The sequence below is a fragment of the Sycon ciliatum genome, chromosome 10, assembly GCF_964019385.1.
Source record: "Sycon ciliatum chromosome 10, ocSycCili1.1, whole genome shotgun sequence".
NCBI lineage: Eukaryota > Metazoa > Porifera > Calcarea > Leucosolenida > Sycettidae > Sycon > Sycon ciliatum.
The window spans coordinates 23,914,057-23,930,749 of NC_088652.1; the positions used below are offsets into that span (position 1 = coordinate 23,914,057).

General features: G+C 44.6%; 1 protein-coding gene across 4 annotated transcripts; it reads left to right on the forward strand.

The window, feature by feature from the left end:
- Positions 1-442: 442 nt before the first annotated feature.
- LOC135826042 (uncharacterized) lies at positions 443-16,470 on the forward strand. 4 transcript variants are annotated; one of them, XM_065338676.1, is made up of 5 exons: positions 443-609; positions 1,051-1,242; positions 1,970-2,098; positions 2,957-3,048; positions 7,316-8,258. In XM_065338676.1, exons 1-5 carry the CDS (start codon positions 534-536, stop codon positions 7,772-7,774), a joined length of 948 nt encoding a protein of 315 aa, XP_065194748.1. In that variant the 5' UTR covers positions 443-533; the 3' UTR covers positions 7,775-8,258. The 4 variants fall into 4 exon arrangements, with proteins under 4 accessions (XP_065194748.1, XP_065194749.1, XP_065194747.1 ...); XM_065338677.1 differs by lacking the exon at positions 7,316-8,258 and adding an exon at positions 15,553-16,460 and having other exon boundaries at positions 451-609; XM_065338675.1 differs by lacking the exons at positions 443-609; positions 1,051-1,242; positions 1,970-2,098; positions 2,957-3,048; positions 7,316-8,258 and adding exons at positions 11,339-11,631; positions 12,003-12,227; positions 12,932-13,060; positions 14,356-14,447; positions 15,553-16,470.
- Positions 16,471-16,693: the final 223 nt, after the last annotated feature.

Here is a 16,693-nt window from a genome sequence, read left to right on the forward strand (position 1 = left end):
CGAGAATCAGATCTTCCTATGCCACGATCCCCCCATTCCACTTTGACAAGTCTGTTGAAAGGCAAATGTCGATGTGCCTGTCCAAGAGACAACAAGGTGGTGATCTGAATGGACAGCCAGGTCTTTGTGTACTCACCGATGCCATTCTGGAAATTGTTTCTCTTGTCAATGTTTGTAAAGATGATAACAGTGTGGTCAGCGGTCGAAAGACAAGTACCGTTCACTGATGTCAAGATTTTAACCACCCGTTCTGTCACCAGCGTTCATCTCACAGACATTCATACAGGCCGTACAATCCCCCTAGCACTCTGCTACGAGGCATTCACTAGCACAGTGATTCACATGCTGCGTACACGTACAGGCTATGCTAGTGAAGTCGATACAAAACTACGCAACACGCTCGAAAATTGATCATAAAGAGACCGTCACTTACGCGGACAGGAGTTGAGACGAAGAGAAATAGACACGGGGAGAAACTGTGAGTAACAGAGAGAGAAACAGAGGAAGAGTTCGCCAACGCTCCTTCCTCCACCATGGCTAAATTCGCTGTGGGATTTGCTACTATTGCTGTTGTTGTTGTTCTCTTGACCCACTGCTGTCACGTGACTGGTAAGTACCTCAAAGTAATAGTAGTTTGTTTCCGAACGGAAAACGAGCGGAATATTCTGAACAAGCATTCGTTTGAATTCAATGACGTTTAACTTATTCTCATGCATATGCTTTGGTACGTCATACTGTATGCAATCGTTACCCCAGCCCTCCACGAATTGTTGGATTCCTTACTTGCTGGTTTGATTTTGAAAGATTTGAGTGGTTGCAGACTTATTTTGAATCATAATTACTGTCCTTATCGGTCATGGACCAGAGTGGAAATAAAGAGGAAGAATTTGCAATCCTGTAAGAATCGGTGACATTGGCAACATTGTCAAGTGAAATCAGTTATCGATATCCAGTCAATACTTTCCCTCCACACTTCAGCGTTCATACAGTACTCTATGTCCATGCCGCTGCACACGTGATCACCTTGTCACGTGCATACTGTCTGTACAGGTACTGGTGATAGCTGTATGGTGAGGAGAATGCTGAAGGCTGGTGTTGCACAGAGCAAAGCACTGCAGTACGAGCAACGTGCTCTCTTGGTTACGATGTCGGAGGATGTGATAAGTAGCGCTGACGTCGGTCTTCTGAAGTTTGCCTTGCAGTCTACAAGAGCTGATGCTCAGGCAATTCAGAAATGTATACGTGAGTTATGGTGTGTGACGTTGAACTCGGATAGTGAGTTAATGCGATCATGGATAAGAGGAAGAACAAGGAATGTCGAGGCACTCTCTGTTGTCTGTGTACGTGCGTGTGCATGTGTATGCGTGTGCGTGTCCTTGTCTGTTGACTGAGTGCGTTTGTGTATTTTGTGCGCTTGTGCGAGTTTTTATGGATGTGCATTTGTTTGCATGCTTATGCTTATGGGTATATACCTGTGTCGGTGTCCGTTTGCGGGTAATATTCTCATTGTTGCTTCTGAAGCGAGACCTTCCGTGTTTGACCTTTCATTGCTTCAAACCGAAACATTTGTTCAATTATGTGAAAAAATCCTAAATTTCCAAGTCCATCAATTCCAATGCTCCAATTCATTTACATGTACGTTTTCTGCTTTTAAAATTAACCTTGATAATTGGCCTGACCTGAAAAATAATTTGGAGAACATTTCAAATAATGTATGGAGTAAAGAGACCGTGTTTCAGTATTGAAGTTGAGGATCCCTGATGTGCAAATGACTGCAATGGAGTCTTCTAGTAATTAGAAAAGCACAAAGCACATCAACTGTCTTCATGACCAGTATCACATGAACGACTCCACGAATCAAAATGCACTAGTCATTGACTGCACGGATCCATAATTATATACTTGTCAATGACTCATGTCATGATTTTTCTGTTCCGATTCGGGCTATATACGGCCTTTTTGTTCACAGTTCAACAGTCTGAAGTTTGCAAGACCTCCTCTCCCTGTCTCAATGGTGGTCAGTGTCAGTTGGCGCTGTCCAATACGTCATACGTATGCAAGTGTCATCCTGACTTCACTGGCGACTACTGTCAGACGCGTAAGTGCAAACCGTTTCATGCTATGCGTGGCTCATTGAGTTTTATTCGTGGTTCAAATGCCTATTCGCCTTTTTCATGACAGGTGAAGAGAGCTTGTGACACGATTAATACTAACTTAGATGCGTAGTTCGAAGTGTGGGTTTTGCACCCCGAGGGTGTTGGTTTATCTCAGTACTTGTGAAACGTGCTTTGACTAGTATTTTATCTCTTAGCTCTCAACGTTTCCCACTAAATTTGCACTTCTGTACTTCGCTGCATTTCGAGTATTTATTTTTTGATCATTTAGCTTTGCGGAAACATTCCTTCTGATGAGATGGAAATGAACATGTTGAAGGATACGGAACCTTATTCAATGGTGTGCGTGTGTGTTCAATGCGCAACTCGCCTTACATATTGCTTACCTCAAGTAGATCTTTTCATCAGGGAGATTATCGGGTTATGCACCGTTCCTTCTAGTGGAGACCTTCCTCCATTTCAGTTGTCTGGCCGGTCAGGACAACTTTAGCACTGTGTCGCTCCAGATAGCTGGATCCTTTTTTGCGGAAAGGAGACATTATGCACTTAATAGCACTATGACGAAGAGGTTGGTGCGACTCCGGTGATACTTGGGAATTGTGTGTCGTCCCCTAGGAAGTACCTCGCTTTTTGTCCTGTAGATTTGCATTCGCACTTGACTGACTCACGACTGCCATCCAGAGCACATGAGAAGTTGAGGTTACGCTTGTGTGTATTTTGCCCGTACAAGAGGCTTGGGTACGCTGAAAGGGAGAAGTCCATCGAACCTTACAATATGCAACACACGCCATACACAATTCATAACTCTGGTCGTTTGTAATCATTGTTTCTTTTCGGTGCAGCGCATCCTGCTCCGTTAGATGAGTTCAGGAGTCTACAGAATGAAGTTAAGGAGCTACGAACGCAACTGGCAGACACTCAAAGCAGAACTCAGGTAAGTGAGTAGGTGATGGAGTAATGCATTCATTACTCTTGTTTACTGTCATTGCTGGCTGACCAGAGTGGGGAGCTGAGAGAGAGAGAGCGAGAGAGAGAGAGAGACAGAGATCATTTCCCTCCCGTCTGTGCACGCACGCACGCATACTCACACTCACACACACACACACGCACACACAATTCCACTATGCCGATGTGCTTAGTTATTCCGTCAGGGACCACCCGCTGTCTTCATTGATTTCTGGCCGCTGGTCTCTGATCTCCATTGCTTCCAGCACCTTTTTGCTTGGTAGAGAGGTTTTGCCCCTATTATGTCTCACTTGCTCCTAAGTGCCCCGTTAATTTTATTTTAATAGCTTGCTGAATGTTTTGGAAGCTGTATACATCCACACAAAGAAACCCAACCTTTGCAAGCAGAAACAAATCAAATTCACACTAAGGCTGTTAGGTAGGTCGTCAAAACCTCGTTAGTTACATGTATGTCCAGTGGTTGTCTCTTGTGTTCGCACTACATGTAACGCTTATTGAGTTTTCTCGCATTTGCACCTTTGTGTCATTATTGCAATTTTCGCAGTTTACTTTAGCTATCTTCTTTCTTTTTTTGCGCTGTTTTACCACCTTCTTACGTTATTTAATCCACTGTTCCTGTTCCTTTTCCCTTGCCTGTATTTCACCTGACGAGAAGGCTTGAAAGTATACTTGTGAAGACAAACACTTTCAAGATGTTTGTAATGAGCCTGAAGTGTGTCCTTTTTATGAGTATTAATAGCTTCAGCTGCTTTTTCCCCGCCTCCACTGTTTCGGCTTCCATCGTTATGCGCCTCCCCGCCATCTTATGCTAGCATTTGCACCATGATCAGGCGTAATGGTTTGTGGCTATCTCGGCTCGTAAAAATAAAATTGAACAACAACCAAAAGACAAACTTCGCACTACCTTTCACACCCGGAAGTCGTAAAGCCCAGGCTGATTGCAGACTGGCTGTGAACCACCCTCATGCAATGTGTTGTGCTCTATTATACACCATCGAGTGACTTGATTTACTCTTTGCTTGGTGTGCTAGTCCTAGTTTTCGAATCTGGAAGCGCTTGTTGCTTTATCTCACCATTTCCAATCTCCTGATAGATGAACTCTACAGTGCAGGCTATTGCGGAGATGTTAATTTTTCTATTTTCTGGCGGACGTGGTTTTTATGCGTCATTTTAATGACACAGGCCAAATCATTTTGTCTGCGAGTGTCCGTCCATGAACAGTGTAGTTAGTGCACGCTCGTTTGATCCTGATCCTCGAAATCATTATATCGTTTGGTCTGCATCAGATCACTCAATTCTTTTCAATCAAGAACGCGTTCACGCTAGCTTCCTCCGAGCGAACATAATTCAAAACAAAAACTTCATAAGAACATTCGCAGAACGCTTAGCAAGAAAGAGCACGAACATTTATTTATTTATTCAACATCTCCTGGCCCGTCCGAAGACTGCCAATAAACATGAGAGGTCAGGTGATAGCCAACCACGGCAAGCTAAAAGGGAGAAAAAGAAAGATGCTGTCAGAGAGGGAAAGGAGATAGGGAGAGAAAAAGAAAGGGAGGCACATTAGTAATACATGGGATCACTTCGGATGAGACAGTGTGGAAAGCTGGACTTTGAATTTCCTGATATCCTGGCATGTCTTAATGCTAGTAGGCAGGTTAGACCAAAGGGAGTATGCTGAGAAGAAAGGGGATTTCAAAAACAGAGAGGAACTAGCTCGGGGCAGTGATAAGGCATTGCGTGTTGGTCTAGTGGTAACAAACCAGTTGTACTTGGCAATATGTTTCGGGACTTGGGCTAGGAAGATTTTTTGCACAAGGATACAAAGATGCTGCTGATGTCGGGCAAGAAGAGGGTGCGTGGAAGCAAGTTTATAAAGACAAAGGGAGGAAAATGTTTGGTCTTTTCGAAACAGAATTTTCAGAAGCAAGCGTTGATGTACTTCCAGTCTGTGGAGTAAAGTCTGAGACAACCCGCACCAAGCTATATCGCAATAGTCAAATATAGGCAAAATGTACGACTTAAAGAACAATTTTCTGCAGTTATCATTCAAGTGTTGGCAGTGGGGTTGTAGCATACCTAAGGACGCACTCGCACGCTTGCACACAGACTGGACTTGTGGAGACCAGGAGAGTTGGCGGTCGAGAATAACGCCCAGGTGCTTGTGCTCGTTAACAACTTTAATAGGTGTACTATTTAGACCAGGAAAATACAGAAGCTGAGTGGGGGGCGAGGGAGAGAAGAACATGGCCTCGGTTTTGGCGAGGTTAGGCTTCAGTTTCCAGGTTTCCATCCATGTTACTGTAGCGTTGACCCCGGACTGCATGGAGGCCGTGAGGTTGTCTGCCGAGCTGTCGGAGCACATCAGAGCAGTGTCGTCAGCAAAAAGACTTACATTTGGTACAAGGGCTGGCAAGTCATTAACGTACAGTAGAAATAGGAGCGGCCCAAGTATGGACCCCTGGGGTACCCCAGACACGACTAGTAATGGGTCTGATAGGGAGGTAGATACTCTGACAGTCTGGTGGCGGCAGGAAAGATAGGATGAGAGCCATTGCAGGGCTGGACCATGTACCAAGAAGACGGACTCTAGCTTTGCAAGCAGACCACGATGCCAGACGGTGTCGAAAGCTTTCGCTAGGTCAAAGAACACGATGCCAACATGCCGCCTGAGGTTCCGCTGGGTGTAGATGTCTTGTACTAGACGCGTTAGTTGGAAAGTTGTGGAGTCTCCACGGCAGAAACCGGATTGAGATGGTGAAAGCGCTGGGGTGACGTGGCAGTACAGAGACTCAAAGAAAATACGTTCACAGACCTTTGACACAGCGGGAAGGAGAGAGATTGGTCTGTAGTTGCCAGCCTGAGAGCGTTGGCCTTTCTTATAGATCGGGACGATAACAGCAGATTTCCAGACGGACGGAAATACTCCTGTACGATATGACATGTTAAAGAGCAGGCACAAGGGATAGGACAGAGATGGCGCAAGCCATTTGAGAACCTCATTGGGTATGCCATCTTCGCCAGGGGACTTACAATTCTTCAGGAGTTTGAGGTGCTTACAGACGGTAGCAGTCGTGGTAACGACGCGTGTGAGTGGTGCGCTAAGTTCAGGGGCTGGGGACAGCGATGGAATGTCCCAATTCGGATCCTCCGGAATGCCGGATGAAACAAACTGCTTGTTCAGTGTGTCTGCAATCGCCTTCACATCGTGCTGGCGGTTGCCATTGGAGTCCGTCAGGTACTGGATTGGCGCGCGGGAGGTCCCGCGGCACTGGTTGCGAATGAATTGGTGGAGTGATGGGCGATCGGGGGAGGAGAGTGTTGCAGAAAGAGAGTTTAGAAAGGAGCGGTGTGAGGTACGAGAAAGGTGCTTGACGAAGTTGCGTTGAACTCGGTAAGCCTCCCGGTTAACCGGCGTTGGGAATTTCTTGTAGATGCTGAAAAGATCACGCTTGCGCTTCACTTCAGATACGAGGAACAGTGTCACCCATGGGGGACTAGATGTCGAGGATGTTGGGTTGGAATGTTTCCGGTTGTTGTAGCCGATAGCAAAGTTAGAGAGGTGCTGTTGGAACCCTCGTTCAAGGACGGCTGCAAAGTGATCTACCGCGGCGTCAACAGTTGGAGAGCCTTCTGGTTGCAGAAACGACCAGTCGTGGCAGGAGAAATCAGCGTTCATAGAGTCCCAGCACTGAGAGGGAACTCGACGGAAGCGATATGGGAACGGTTTGCGAGAAGGAAGTGGCAGGTCTGGGTCCGAGGGCAATGAGACGGCGAACTGGCATGAAACCATGAGATGGTCCGAGGAGCCAAGAGCGCAAGCTGTGTGAACGTCCGTCGCCAGCAGGGGTTGGTTTGTGAAGACAAGGTCTAGACATGACTGTGTTCCGGAAGATGTTGTGTGCGTTGGACTCTGCACCAGCTGATCCAAACCGAAGCAGGTAAGGGTGCGAAAAAGTGCCGCCCCAGCAGGACACGTTAAATCCGATGGGCACCACCGTTTGTGCTTACTGTTGCATTCATACAAAGGTCGCTCCGCAATACTTCTCTAGTATCATACAAATAGTTTGCTTCCTTTAATCCAGTCTTGAGTCAGTAAAGTGTCGAGTCAGGTAATTTTTATGTCAATAACTAAATACGAATGTTGTTCAAACGCTCGCATACACTTCAGGTGAACTTCTGAAAGCGTTAAAATAATTTTGTCTTTTCATTTTTTCGCTTTTTGTTCTTTTCAGTATCTGGGCGCAGGCTGTAATCTTCGAACTCTCGGATACAAGTACCAGAGTCGTCACCGTGTCAACAGTGAACTGGATGAAGGCCGTATCGCAACGCTGTCGTTCAGGAAGAAGTATACCAACACTGTACTCAAGCTGTCCTATTCTGGTACTATACGCACAGTCGGAGCAGGTACAGCTGCACGTTGGTACTTCAAGATCGACAACAGGGAGTGTGTTAGACCAACGAAGATCGGCATAGCAATGTACCAGAGCAGTGGCGACAACACGCACGTCCCAGCCGTACTAACTGGCATTTGTGAGTCAACGTACAGTAGTACTGGAGCTAACATTGCAGCTGGAGATCACATGATCACTGTACATATCGGGAGCGTTCAGGGACATGGCATTGGTAATCCCGCCTCAGGATGGGCGTCTACATCTGTTCTGGAAATTCAAGAAATGTGTCCACAGTACTAAGACGGTGATACTGAAATAGTCATTCCATACAGGACCAGTGGATTGCGAAGGTATGAAGGCACTTCTCGCCAGGTACAAGAAACAGGGTATTCTGATTCGATCCAAATGATTTCTTGTGGCGCTCATCAGGACTCATAAAAATTAGGTAGTCATAAACTGTACGTACCATAACGCAGTTCTACTTGTCAGTAGTCCAGAGCAAGCTCGAGTACGCCGGCACTGCTTACGTCCACTGCCTCGCTGACAAAGTGAGAGATCAGCTGCTACGCACAAGTATGAGAGCACTTAGATGCATATTTGAGCATTACACATTCACGCGGACATCATACTTGCTTGAGCGATACCACATAATTAGCTTAGACAAAAGATATCATACTAAGTCCATATTCTTCGTGTTCCGTTGCATCCACAATATCTGCAGTTCACTCCTCTCTGACATGTTCTCCCTTCGCCGTGACTGCGCTCACACAGATAGAGTAACCCGCGGCCGAGTCAATTATTTCCTTTCCTTACCCATTGTGCAAGCTCAAGCTGGATACCGATCTATTTCATTCCTTGGTGCTGACCGCTTTAATGCGCTTCCCGAATCCCTTCTCACAAATCATATCTCCAATTCATTTCGCCAGGAGCTTAACAATTTCATTAATCTTGGGCACCCTGTAAGAAGACCTTTGGGTCTGTTGGGAATGCTCAAGTAAAATAATAAAATACAATACAAATACAAAAAAACCATAAAATGCATGAAAATGCAGCTCACTCTAAGGTTTGTTGACTAGATCTAACGTGAATGTACACTGATTCCAATACTTTCAACTAACAAACACAACAATCAAGATGTACATAACTGAAACAAGAATCATGGTAATGCATAATAATACTTCAGTAATTATTATGTAATAATGTAAAGAATACTTCACGTTATGCACACTATTATCGTTGTCTGCAACTGTTCTTTTAGAATTCAATAAATTCTGAATGTGAAAAGGTATTGTGGATACCCTAATGTAATCTCGCTTGCACCTTTTGGCACTATTGTCATCACATTAAGATTTAAATTTTGCCCCTCTTTCGCAACCCAGTGTTTTCTTTTGATCCTCACCAATCGCAGAATTTTTTCAATTAGCAAATTGTCCGTTTATAATGATTGATTACTACGAACACAATGCTATGACAAAAAATGTGTTGCCCAGTTTATCACTTGTAAACGCACGCACACGCACACACACATACACACACACGCACAAGAGGGTGCATAAATGTATCTTGCTTCGTGCCTGTTTTAGCTATTGGTATTATCAGTATTTTAAGAACTCAGATGGTGAGCCAAGGAAAACATATTTTGTAACAAGGAAATTGTGCGCACAAGTTATGCGATGGAGTCCACCAACTAAACTAGATTTTGAACAGTCAGACGTGCACAATCTCGCACAAAACTGACAAGAAGTACTGAGACATTCCACTGCATGAAAGACAGCTTGAGCACTGCTACTTAGTGCTAACCAACCGTGCAGTGGAATGTCTCAGTACTCCTTGTCAGTTTTGTGCGAGATTGTGCACGTCTGACTGTTCAAAATCTAGTTTAGCTGATGGACTCGATCGCACAACTTGTGCCCACAATTTCTATGTTACAAAATATTATCAGTATTATTGGTATTATTAGCTCTACATTTCCAGCAGGACAACAGTAAAGCTGAGATGTCGTTTGACCCTGGCACGACAGACAGTTAGCAGGCTAGAACCCATTTGGAAATGCGAAAATATATATCGAAAGGCATTAAAAGGTACGACTGCTGCAGGCAACCGCGTTTTCCATTGCCAGTTACGGCTCGGAGGCACGGGCATTAACAAAGCGACAGGAAGACAGCGTGTAGGCGTTTGAAATGTGGTGTTATCGCCGGTTAGTGAGAGTGAAATGGATTAAAAAGAAAACCAACATGGATATCCCGGAGGAATTGGGCGATGGAGAGACCAGTGTTAGCGGATAGAATCTACGGCAGGAGTCTCCGGTATTATGGACATATCGCGAAGAGATGTAGCCTGGAAAACGATCAAGTGGAGGGCATGGTGTCGGCAACAAGGAAGAGAGGGCGACCAGCTGTCAAATTAACGGGTCAGCGTAAAGAAGACAAATGGAGCAGACAAGACATTACCGTACAGGTCAACAGCTGGACAGAGACCAGGACGGAATGGCGTGACATTAGAGAGGTTCTGCTACACGGAACTACGTACCAAATTCCGTGTCAACTGCAGTGAAGTTTGACACGGACTTTTCCTACGTTGCACCGGTTCTGCTGCACGTAGCATGCTCGAAGTATACACGAACACCCCGCAACATGTACTCTGTACGCTCACTTTTCACACGGAGTCCAGATTGTGTGAAGCGAGCTTCACACGGAAAACGGTATGAAAAATCCGTATCAAACTAAATCCCGTACCGCGGCGAAGTAACGTTAGTTTCCATACGTACTTTGGCACGTTATACCGTGTGGCAGAACCTCACTATTGTTGCGAAAGCAACCCGAGTAGGTTAATGATGATGATGATGAATATCAGTAAAAATAGCACCCCTGACAGAGTCGAACTAAACGTCTCAGGTTCGTTACGGTCCAATTTGGTTTGAATAAAGTTCGAATTCTGATGGTGACGTGCTCTTCAAACCAGTTCCCTGTTCAACTGTCCAAACTTTTCAATGTGCATATTTTTGTTAAGAGAGGCGGATAGTTCGGTACACTTACAAGTTACAATTAAATTTTTGTTGTAGTTAGTAGCATGAATTTCAGGACGATTGAGTCAGTACTGTAGTATCCCTGCCTGGCTAATACGGAAGTAATACGGAACTTTACCTGATGTATATTTAGTGTATCTACGTATGTAAACGTACGGCATCTGTTGCATAAAAGCTGCTGCGCATTTCTGTTTTATATGAGATTTTATGGCAACGACAAAGCTAACTCGAAGAAGAAGTAGTCAATCTCTAGGTGTGCACCGGGGAGAAAGTTATTTATTTGCCGCTTCTTCTTTTACTAATAATTATATCGCAGATGTGTACCTGAGAGAAGAAGAATAAAACTAACTCTTGTTGATTGCACCGCGCCTACCACTCGGCTACCTGTTACAGTACAAATATTATAACCCAGGGGTTAAAAAAAAAGGAACCTGCATCGTTCACGTGTAATTGGTCAAATTTACATTCTCAGTCTCCGTAGCCCTGATGGCTTCTGCGACGTGCAGAAATGGTGTCGCCGCTTCCCCGGGGATCAGATCTTCCTATGCCACGATCCCCCCATTCCACTTGGACAAGTCTGTTGAAAGGCAAATGTCGACGTGACTGTCCAAGAGACGACAAGGTGGTGATCTGAATGGACAGCCAGGTCTTTGTGTACTCACCGATGTCATTCTGGAAATTGTTTCTCTTGTCAATGCTTGTAAAGATGACAACAGTGTGGTCAGCGGTGGAAAGACAAGTACCGTTAACGGATGTCAATATTTTAACCACCCGTTTTGTCACCAGCGTTCATCTTACAGACATTCATACAGGCCGTACAATCCCCCTAGCACTCTGCTACGAGGCATTCACTAGCAGAGTGATTCACATGCTGTGTACAGGTACAGGCTATGCTAGTGAAGTCCATACAAAACTACACAACACGCTCGAAAATTGATCATAAAGAGACCGTCACTTACGCGGACAGGAGTTGAGACGAAGAGAAATAAACACAGGGAGAAACTGTGAGTAACAGAGAGAGAAACAGAGGAAGAGTTCGCCTACACTCCTTGCTACAGCATGGCTAAATTCGCTGCGGGATTTGCTATTATTGCTGCTGTTCTTCTCTTGACCCACTGCTATCACGTGACTGGTAAGTACTCCAAAGTATTAGTAGTTTGTTTCCGAACGGAAAGCGAGCGAAATGATCTGAGCAGGCATGCGTTTTAATTCAATGGCGTTTAGCTTATTCTCATGCATATGCTGTAGGAGGTCCCACTGTATGCCATCCTAACCCCAGTCCCGAGCCCTCCACGAATTGTTGGCTTCCTTGCTTGCTGGTTTGATTTTGTATGATTTTTGTGGTTGTAGATCAATCTGTATCATAATCACCTTCCTTTGATATTGGTCATGGGTCATAGTGGAAAGACAGAGAAAGAACCTTCCATTTCAGTGTCAAAACAGTACTTTATGTCCATGCGTTGCACACGTGATCACCGTGTCACGTGTGTCCTATCTGTACAGGCACTGGTGATAGCTGTATGATGAGGAGAATGCTGAAGGCTGGTATTGCACAGAACAAAGCACTGCAGTACGAGCAACGCGCTCTCCTCGCTACGATGTCGGAGGATGTGATAAGTAGCACTGACGTCGGTGTTCTGAAGTTCGTCTTGCAGTCTACAAGAGCTGATGCTCAGGCAATTCAGAAATGTATACGTGAGTTATGGTGTGCGACATTGAACTCGGATAGTGAGTTCATGGAATCATGGATAAGAGGAAGAACAAGGAATATCGTGGCACTCTCTGTTGTGTGTGTACGTGCGTGTGCGTGTGTATGCGTGTGTGTGTCCTTGTCTGTTGACTGAGTGCGTGTGTGTGTTTGTGTGTGCTTGTGCGTGTATTTATGGATGTGCATTTGTTAGCACGCTTATGTTATGGTCATATACCTGTGTCTGTTTCCGCTTGCGGGTAATATTCTCATAGTTGCTTGGGATTCGAGGCCTTCCGCATTAGACCTCTCATTGCTTCAAACCGAAACATTTCTTCAATAATTGTGTGAAAATTATATAAAATCATAAATTTGCAAGTCCCTCAATTCCAATGCTCCAATTCATGTACATGTACGTTTTCTCTTTCGCCTTGATAATGGGCCAGGCCCGAAAATTAATTTTGAGAACATTTCAAATAATGTATGGAGCAAAAAGACCGTGTTTCAGTATAGAAGTTGAGGATCCCTGATATGCAAATGACTGCAATGGAGTCTACGAGTACTTAGAAAAGCACATCAACTGTCCTCGTGACGAATATCACATCCCGACTTCACGGACCCATATACAGGAATGTACTAGTTAATGGGTCCAATTATCCATAATTGTTATGTACTTGTCAGTGACTCATGCCATGATTTTCCTGTTCTAATTTGGGCTATAATTATATGGCCTTCTTGTTCGCAGTTCAACAGTCTGAAGTTTGCAAGACCTACTCACCCTGTCTCAATGGTGGTCAGTGTCAGTTGTCGCTGTCCAATACGTCATACGAATGCAAGTGTCATCCTGACTTCACTGGGGACTACTGCCAGACACGTAAGTGCAAACCTTTTCATGCTATGCGTGGCTCATTCAGTTTTATTCGTGGTTCAAATGCCTATTCGCCTTTCTCATGACAGGTGAAGATAGCTTGTAACACGATTAATATTAACTTAGATCGGTGGTTCGAAGTGTGGGTTCTCCCCCCCCCCGAAAGTGTTGGTTTATCTCAGTGCTTGTGAAAAGTGCTTTGACTACTGTAAAACGGGAAAGTTTCACGATCAAAATGTTTAACGTTTTTGTAGTTTTGGCATGATAACGTGCAGAAAGTTGAACGATGGCTCCCTGGTCACCCATCTGTATGCACATCTTCACACAGACATGTCGCGATAACGTTTCTGCAAATAACGAATCAAATTTTCGTTAAAACTTTCCGGTTTTACAGTAGTTTTGTATCTCTTAACTCTCACCGTTTTGCACTAAATTTGCACTTCTGTACTTCACTGTATTGCGAGTGTTTATTTTTTGATCATTTCGCTTTGCGGGACGATCCTGTATATCATCAGCACAGCTATTACCTGGCATTGTGGATAGCGCCTACCCAGTCCAATGTACTTTTATCTTTCAACATGATTTGTAGGTTTGTGTTCTCTTTAAAAAAAAAAAAAAAGATGGCAATGTGCAAGTTAAAGGATGCCAAAACCTTAGCCAACGGTGTGCATGTGTCTTCAATGCGCAACTCGCCTTGCCTATTGTAGTTGTTGTTGTTGTTGAATTTTATTTAAAGTCGCGAAACAAACAGGCGATGACGCCTCCTTATATACAATCATGTGAGCGACATGACAAATTTTCTACTTGAGTAATAATGGTAATGGGAAGGGGAGGAGAAAAATACTGCCTATCTCAAGTATAATCTCTTCACCAGAGAGATTATGGGGCTGAGCACTGTTCCTTCTGGTGGAAACCTACCTCCATTTAAGTTGTCTGACAAGTTTAGGACAACTTTAGCACTGTGTCGCTCTATATAGCTGGATCCTATTTTCGGAAAGGGGACATTATGCACTCCAAATCACTATGATAAAGAGGTTGCTGCGACTCCAGTGATACTTGTAAATTGTGTGTAGTCCCCTACGAAGTACCTTTTTCTGTATATTTGAATTAGCACTTGACTGACTGACGACTGCCATCCAGAGCACATGAGAAGTTGAGGTTACGCTTGTGTGTATTTTGCCCGCACAAGAGGCATGGGTACGCTGAAAGGGAGAAGTCCATCGAACCTTCCAATATGCAACACACGCCATACACAATTCATAACTTTGGTCGTTTGCATTTATTGTTTCTTTTCGGTGCAGCGCATCCTGCTCCGTTAGATGAGTTCAGGAGTCTACAGAATGAAGTTAAAGAGCTACGAAAACAACTGGCAGACACTCAAAGCAGAACTCAGGTAAGTGAGTAGGCGATGGAGTAATGCATTCAACTCTCTTGTTTACTGTCATTGCTGGCTGACCAGAGTGGGGACCCGAGAGAGAGAGAGAGAGAGAGAGAGAGAGAGAGAGAGAGACTGAGGGAGAGAAAGAGAGCAGCAGAGACCGAAGGGAGAGGATGATGGAGACAGATAGAGGCATACACAGAGACTCGGAGTGAGAGTGATAGGTAGAGAGACAAAACGAGAGAGAGAAAGGGAGAGGCCAACGGCGAAGTTGGGGTGAACGGTAAAATGCTAACCATGTCGACTAACGCTGTCAAACGTATGACTTTCATAGGTTAGTGCATAACAGGGAGGGTCTTATGGCTTGTTTGTACCTTTCAGGTTAGTCTTCGGGCCTATGGCCCTTACAGTCCATTCATCGGAAACTGGCCCGCTGGCTTTTGAAAGTCGGATTTTGGGCAGAATTAAGGACCAAAAACCCACTTTAAATCTCAAAAATCTGGGTTTGGGATCTGCTTCTCCATACATTTTGCCATGGCATATCTGTCCTAATTTTGTAAAACCTGGCTGAAGTTCTTTTTCCCTGTTCTTGGACTTTTCTGGCCTGAAATGTGGCAAGGAGTAATTGCACGGATAACACAATGCAGGATGTACTGTTGTTTTCACGATATCTACAACTATGTGAGAGAGACACCAAAAAGTTAGGGTGGCAGTTTCCAATGAATGGACTGTAGGCTAACCCGAAGGGTACAAACACGCCATGAGGCCCTCCCTGCCATGCACTAACCTTTAATTTCAGCAAAACCTGTGACTAACGACCACTCCTTGGGGGCCAGAGAAAGCGGTCTTTAGTGGCAGGTGGTCCTTAGTTAGAGGTTTGCACCGCACAATCATTATGGAATGTGAGACCGTCCATGCCTGGCGAAGTTGTCTGTAGTACCAGGCTGGGCGCTAGTCACGCTGGTCTTTGGTTACAATTTTTACTCTAGGTAATTGTAGTTAATTTGGCATTCAAGACAAGCTCCGGTTTTCCGACTCAGAAAGGAGACAAATAAAACACCTTGGAGATGGCATTCAGTTGGTACCAGCTTTGTGAATTTGTCTCTTTGTCCAATTGCAGTATGACGGCACTGGTTGTAACCGGAGAAGCGTTGGGTACAAGTATCAAAGTTTTGTACGCCGCAACAACATTGATGAAGGCCGTATCGCAACACTGTCGTTCAGGAAGAAGCATACCAACACTGTACTCAAGTTATCCTATTCTGGTAATATACGCACACGTGGAGCAAGCACAGCTGCGAGGTGGTACTTGAAGATCGACAACAGGGAGTGTGTTAGACCTACCAAGATTGATATAGCCATGTTCCAGAGCAGTGGCGACAACAACCACATCCCAGCCGTACTAACTGGTATCTGTGAGTCTACGTACAGCAGTGGAGCTAACATTGCAGCTGGAGATCACAATATCACTGTACATGTCGGAAGAGCTCCGGGCTATGCCGCCAGCGATTCCCGCTCAGGATGGAAGTCAATATCTATTCTGGAAGTTCAAGAAATGTGTCCACAGTATTAAGATATTGATACCCGGTCAATTCCGGATCCCTCTTGTGTCCCACCTGAAATTCCCTGACTAACGTTGCTCAATGATCAAAATATTATTATGCAATCTTTCCTCTGCTGTCTTAAACCCTACTCTATTTTTCTTTTTCTTTTACAAGTAATATTTTCCTTTTTCCATATAATGTGTGCCTGTGGTCGATCTCATGCAACAAGGAAACACTGCCTTTTAATTCTTCGACATTAAAATGAACCACTCCAATACCGTATGAATCATTCCATACATGAGCAGTTCCTGTGGATTGTGAATGTTTGAAGGCACTGACTCATCCGCAGCTACAAGGGAAACTGTTGGTTCTGATTCGATCCAAACGATTTCTTTTGGCACTCAACAAGAATCACCACTATAGGCTATGGACTAGGCTTTCACTGTAGGTTCCGAAAATGTTTAATAATACTGGTCACTCTATGCTCTAGCATTGCTGACACAAATATAACAAGATGGACGATTAAGATTGGAGCTATGAGTAATATTACGCATGGGTTTTTATTAGTATTATTATTTAGGAATGGATTTGGTTCCACACTGGAGCTCGCCCTATTCCGCCGATTTGACTTGAATGACTCACGATTGCCATCCAGAGCCCACGAGAAGTCCATCGAACCTTCGGCTCGGCAAACCTGCAAGAAAGCACCACTCACTG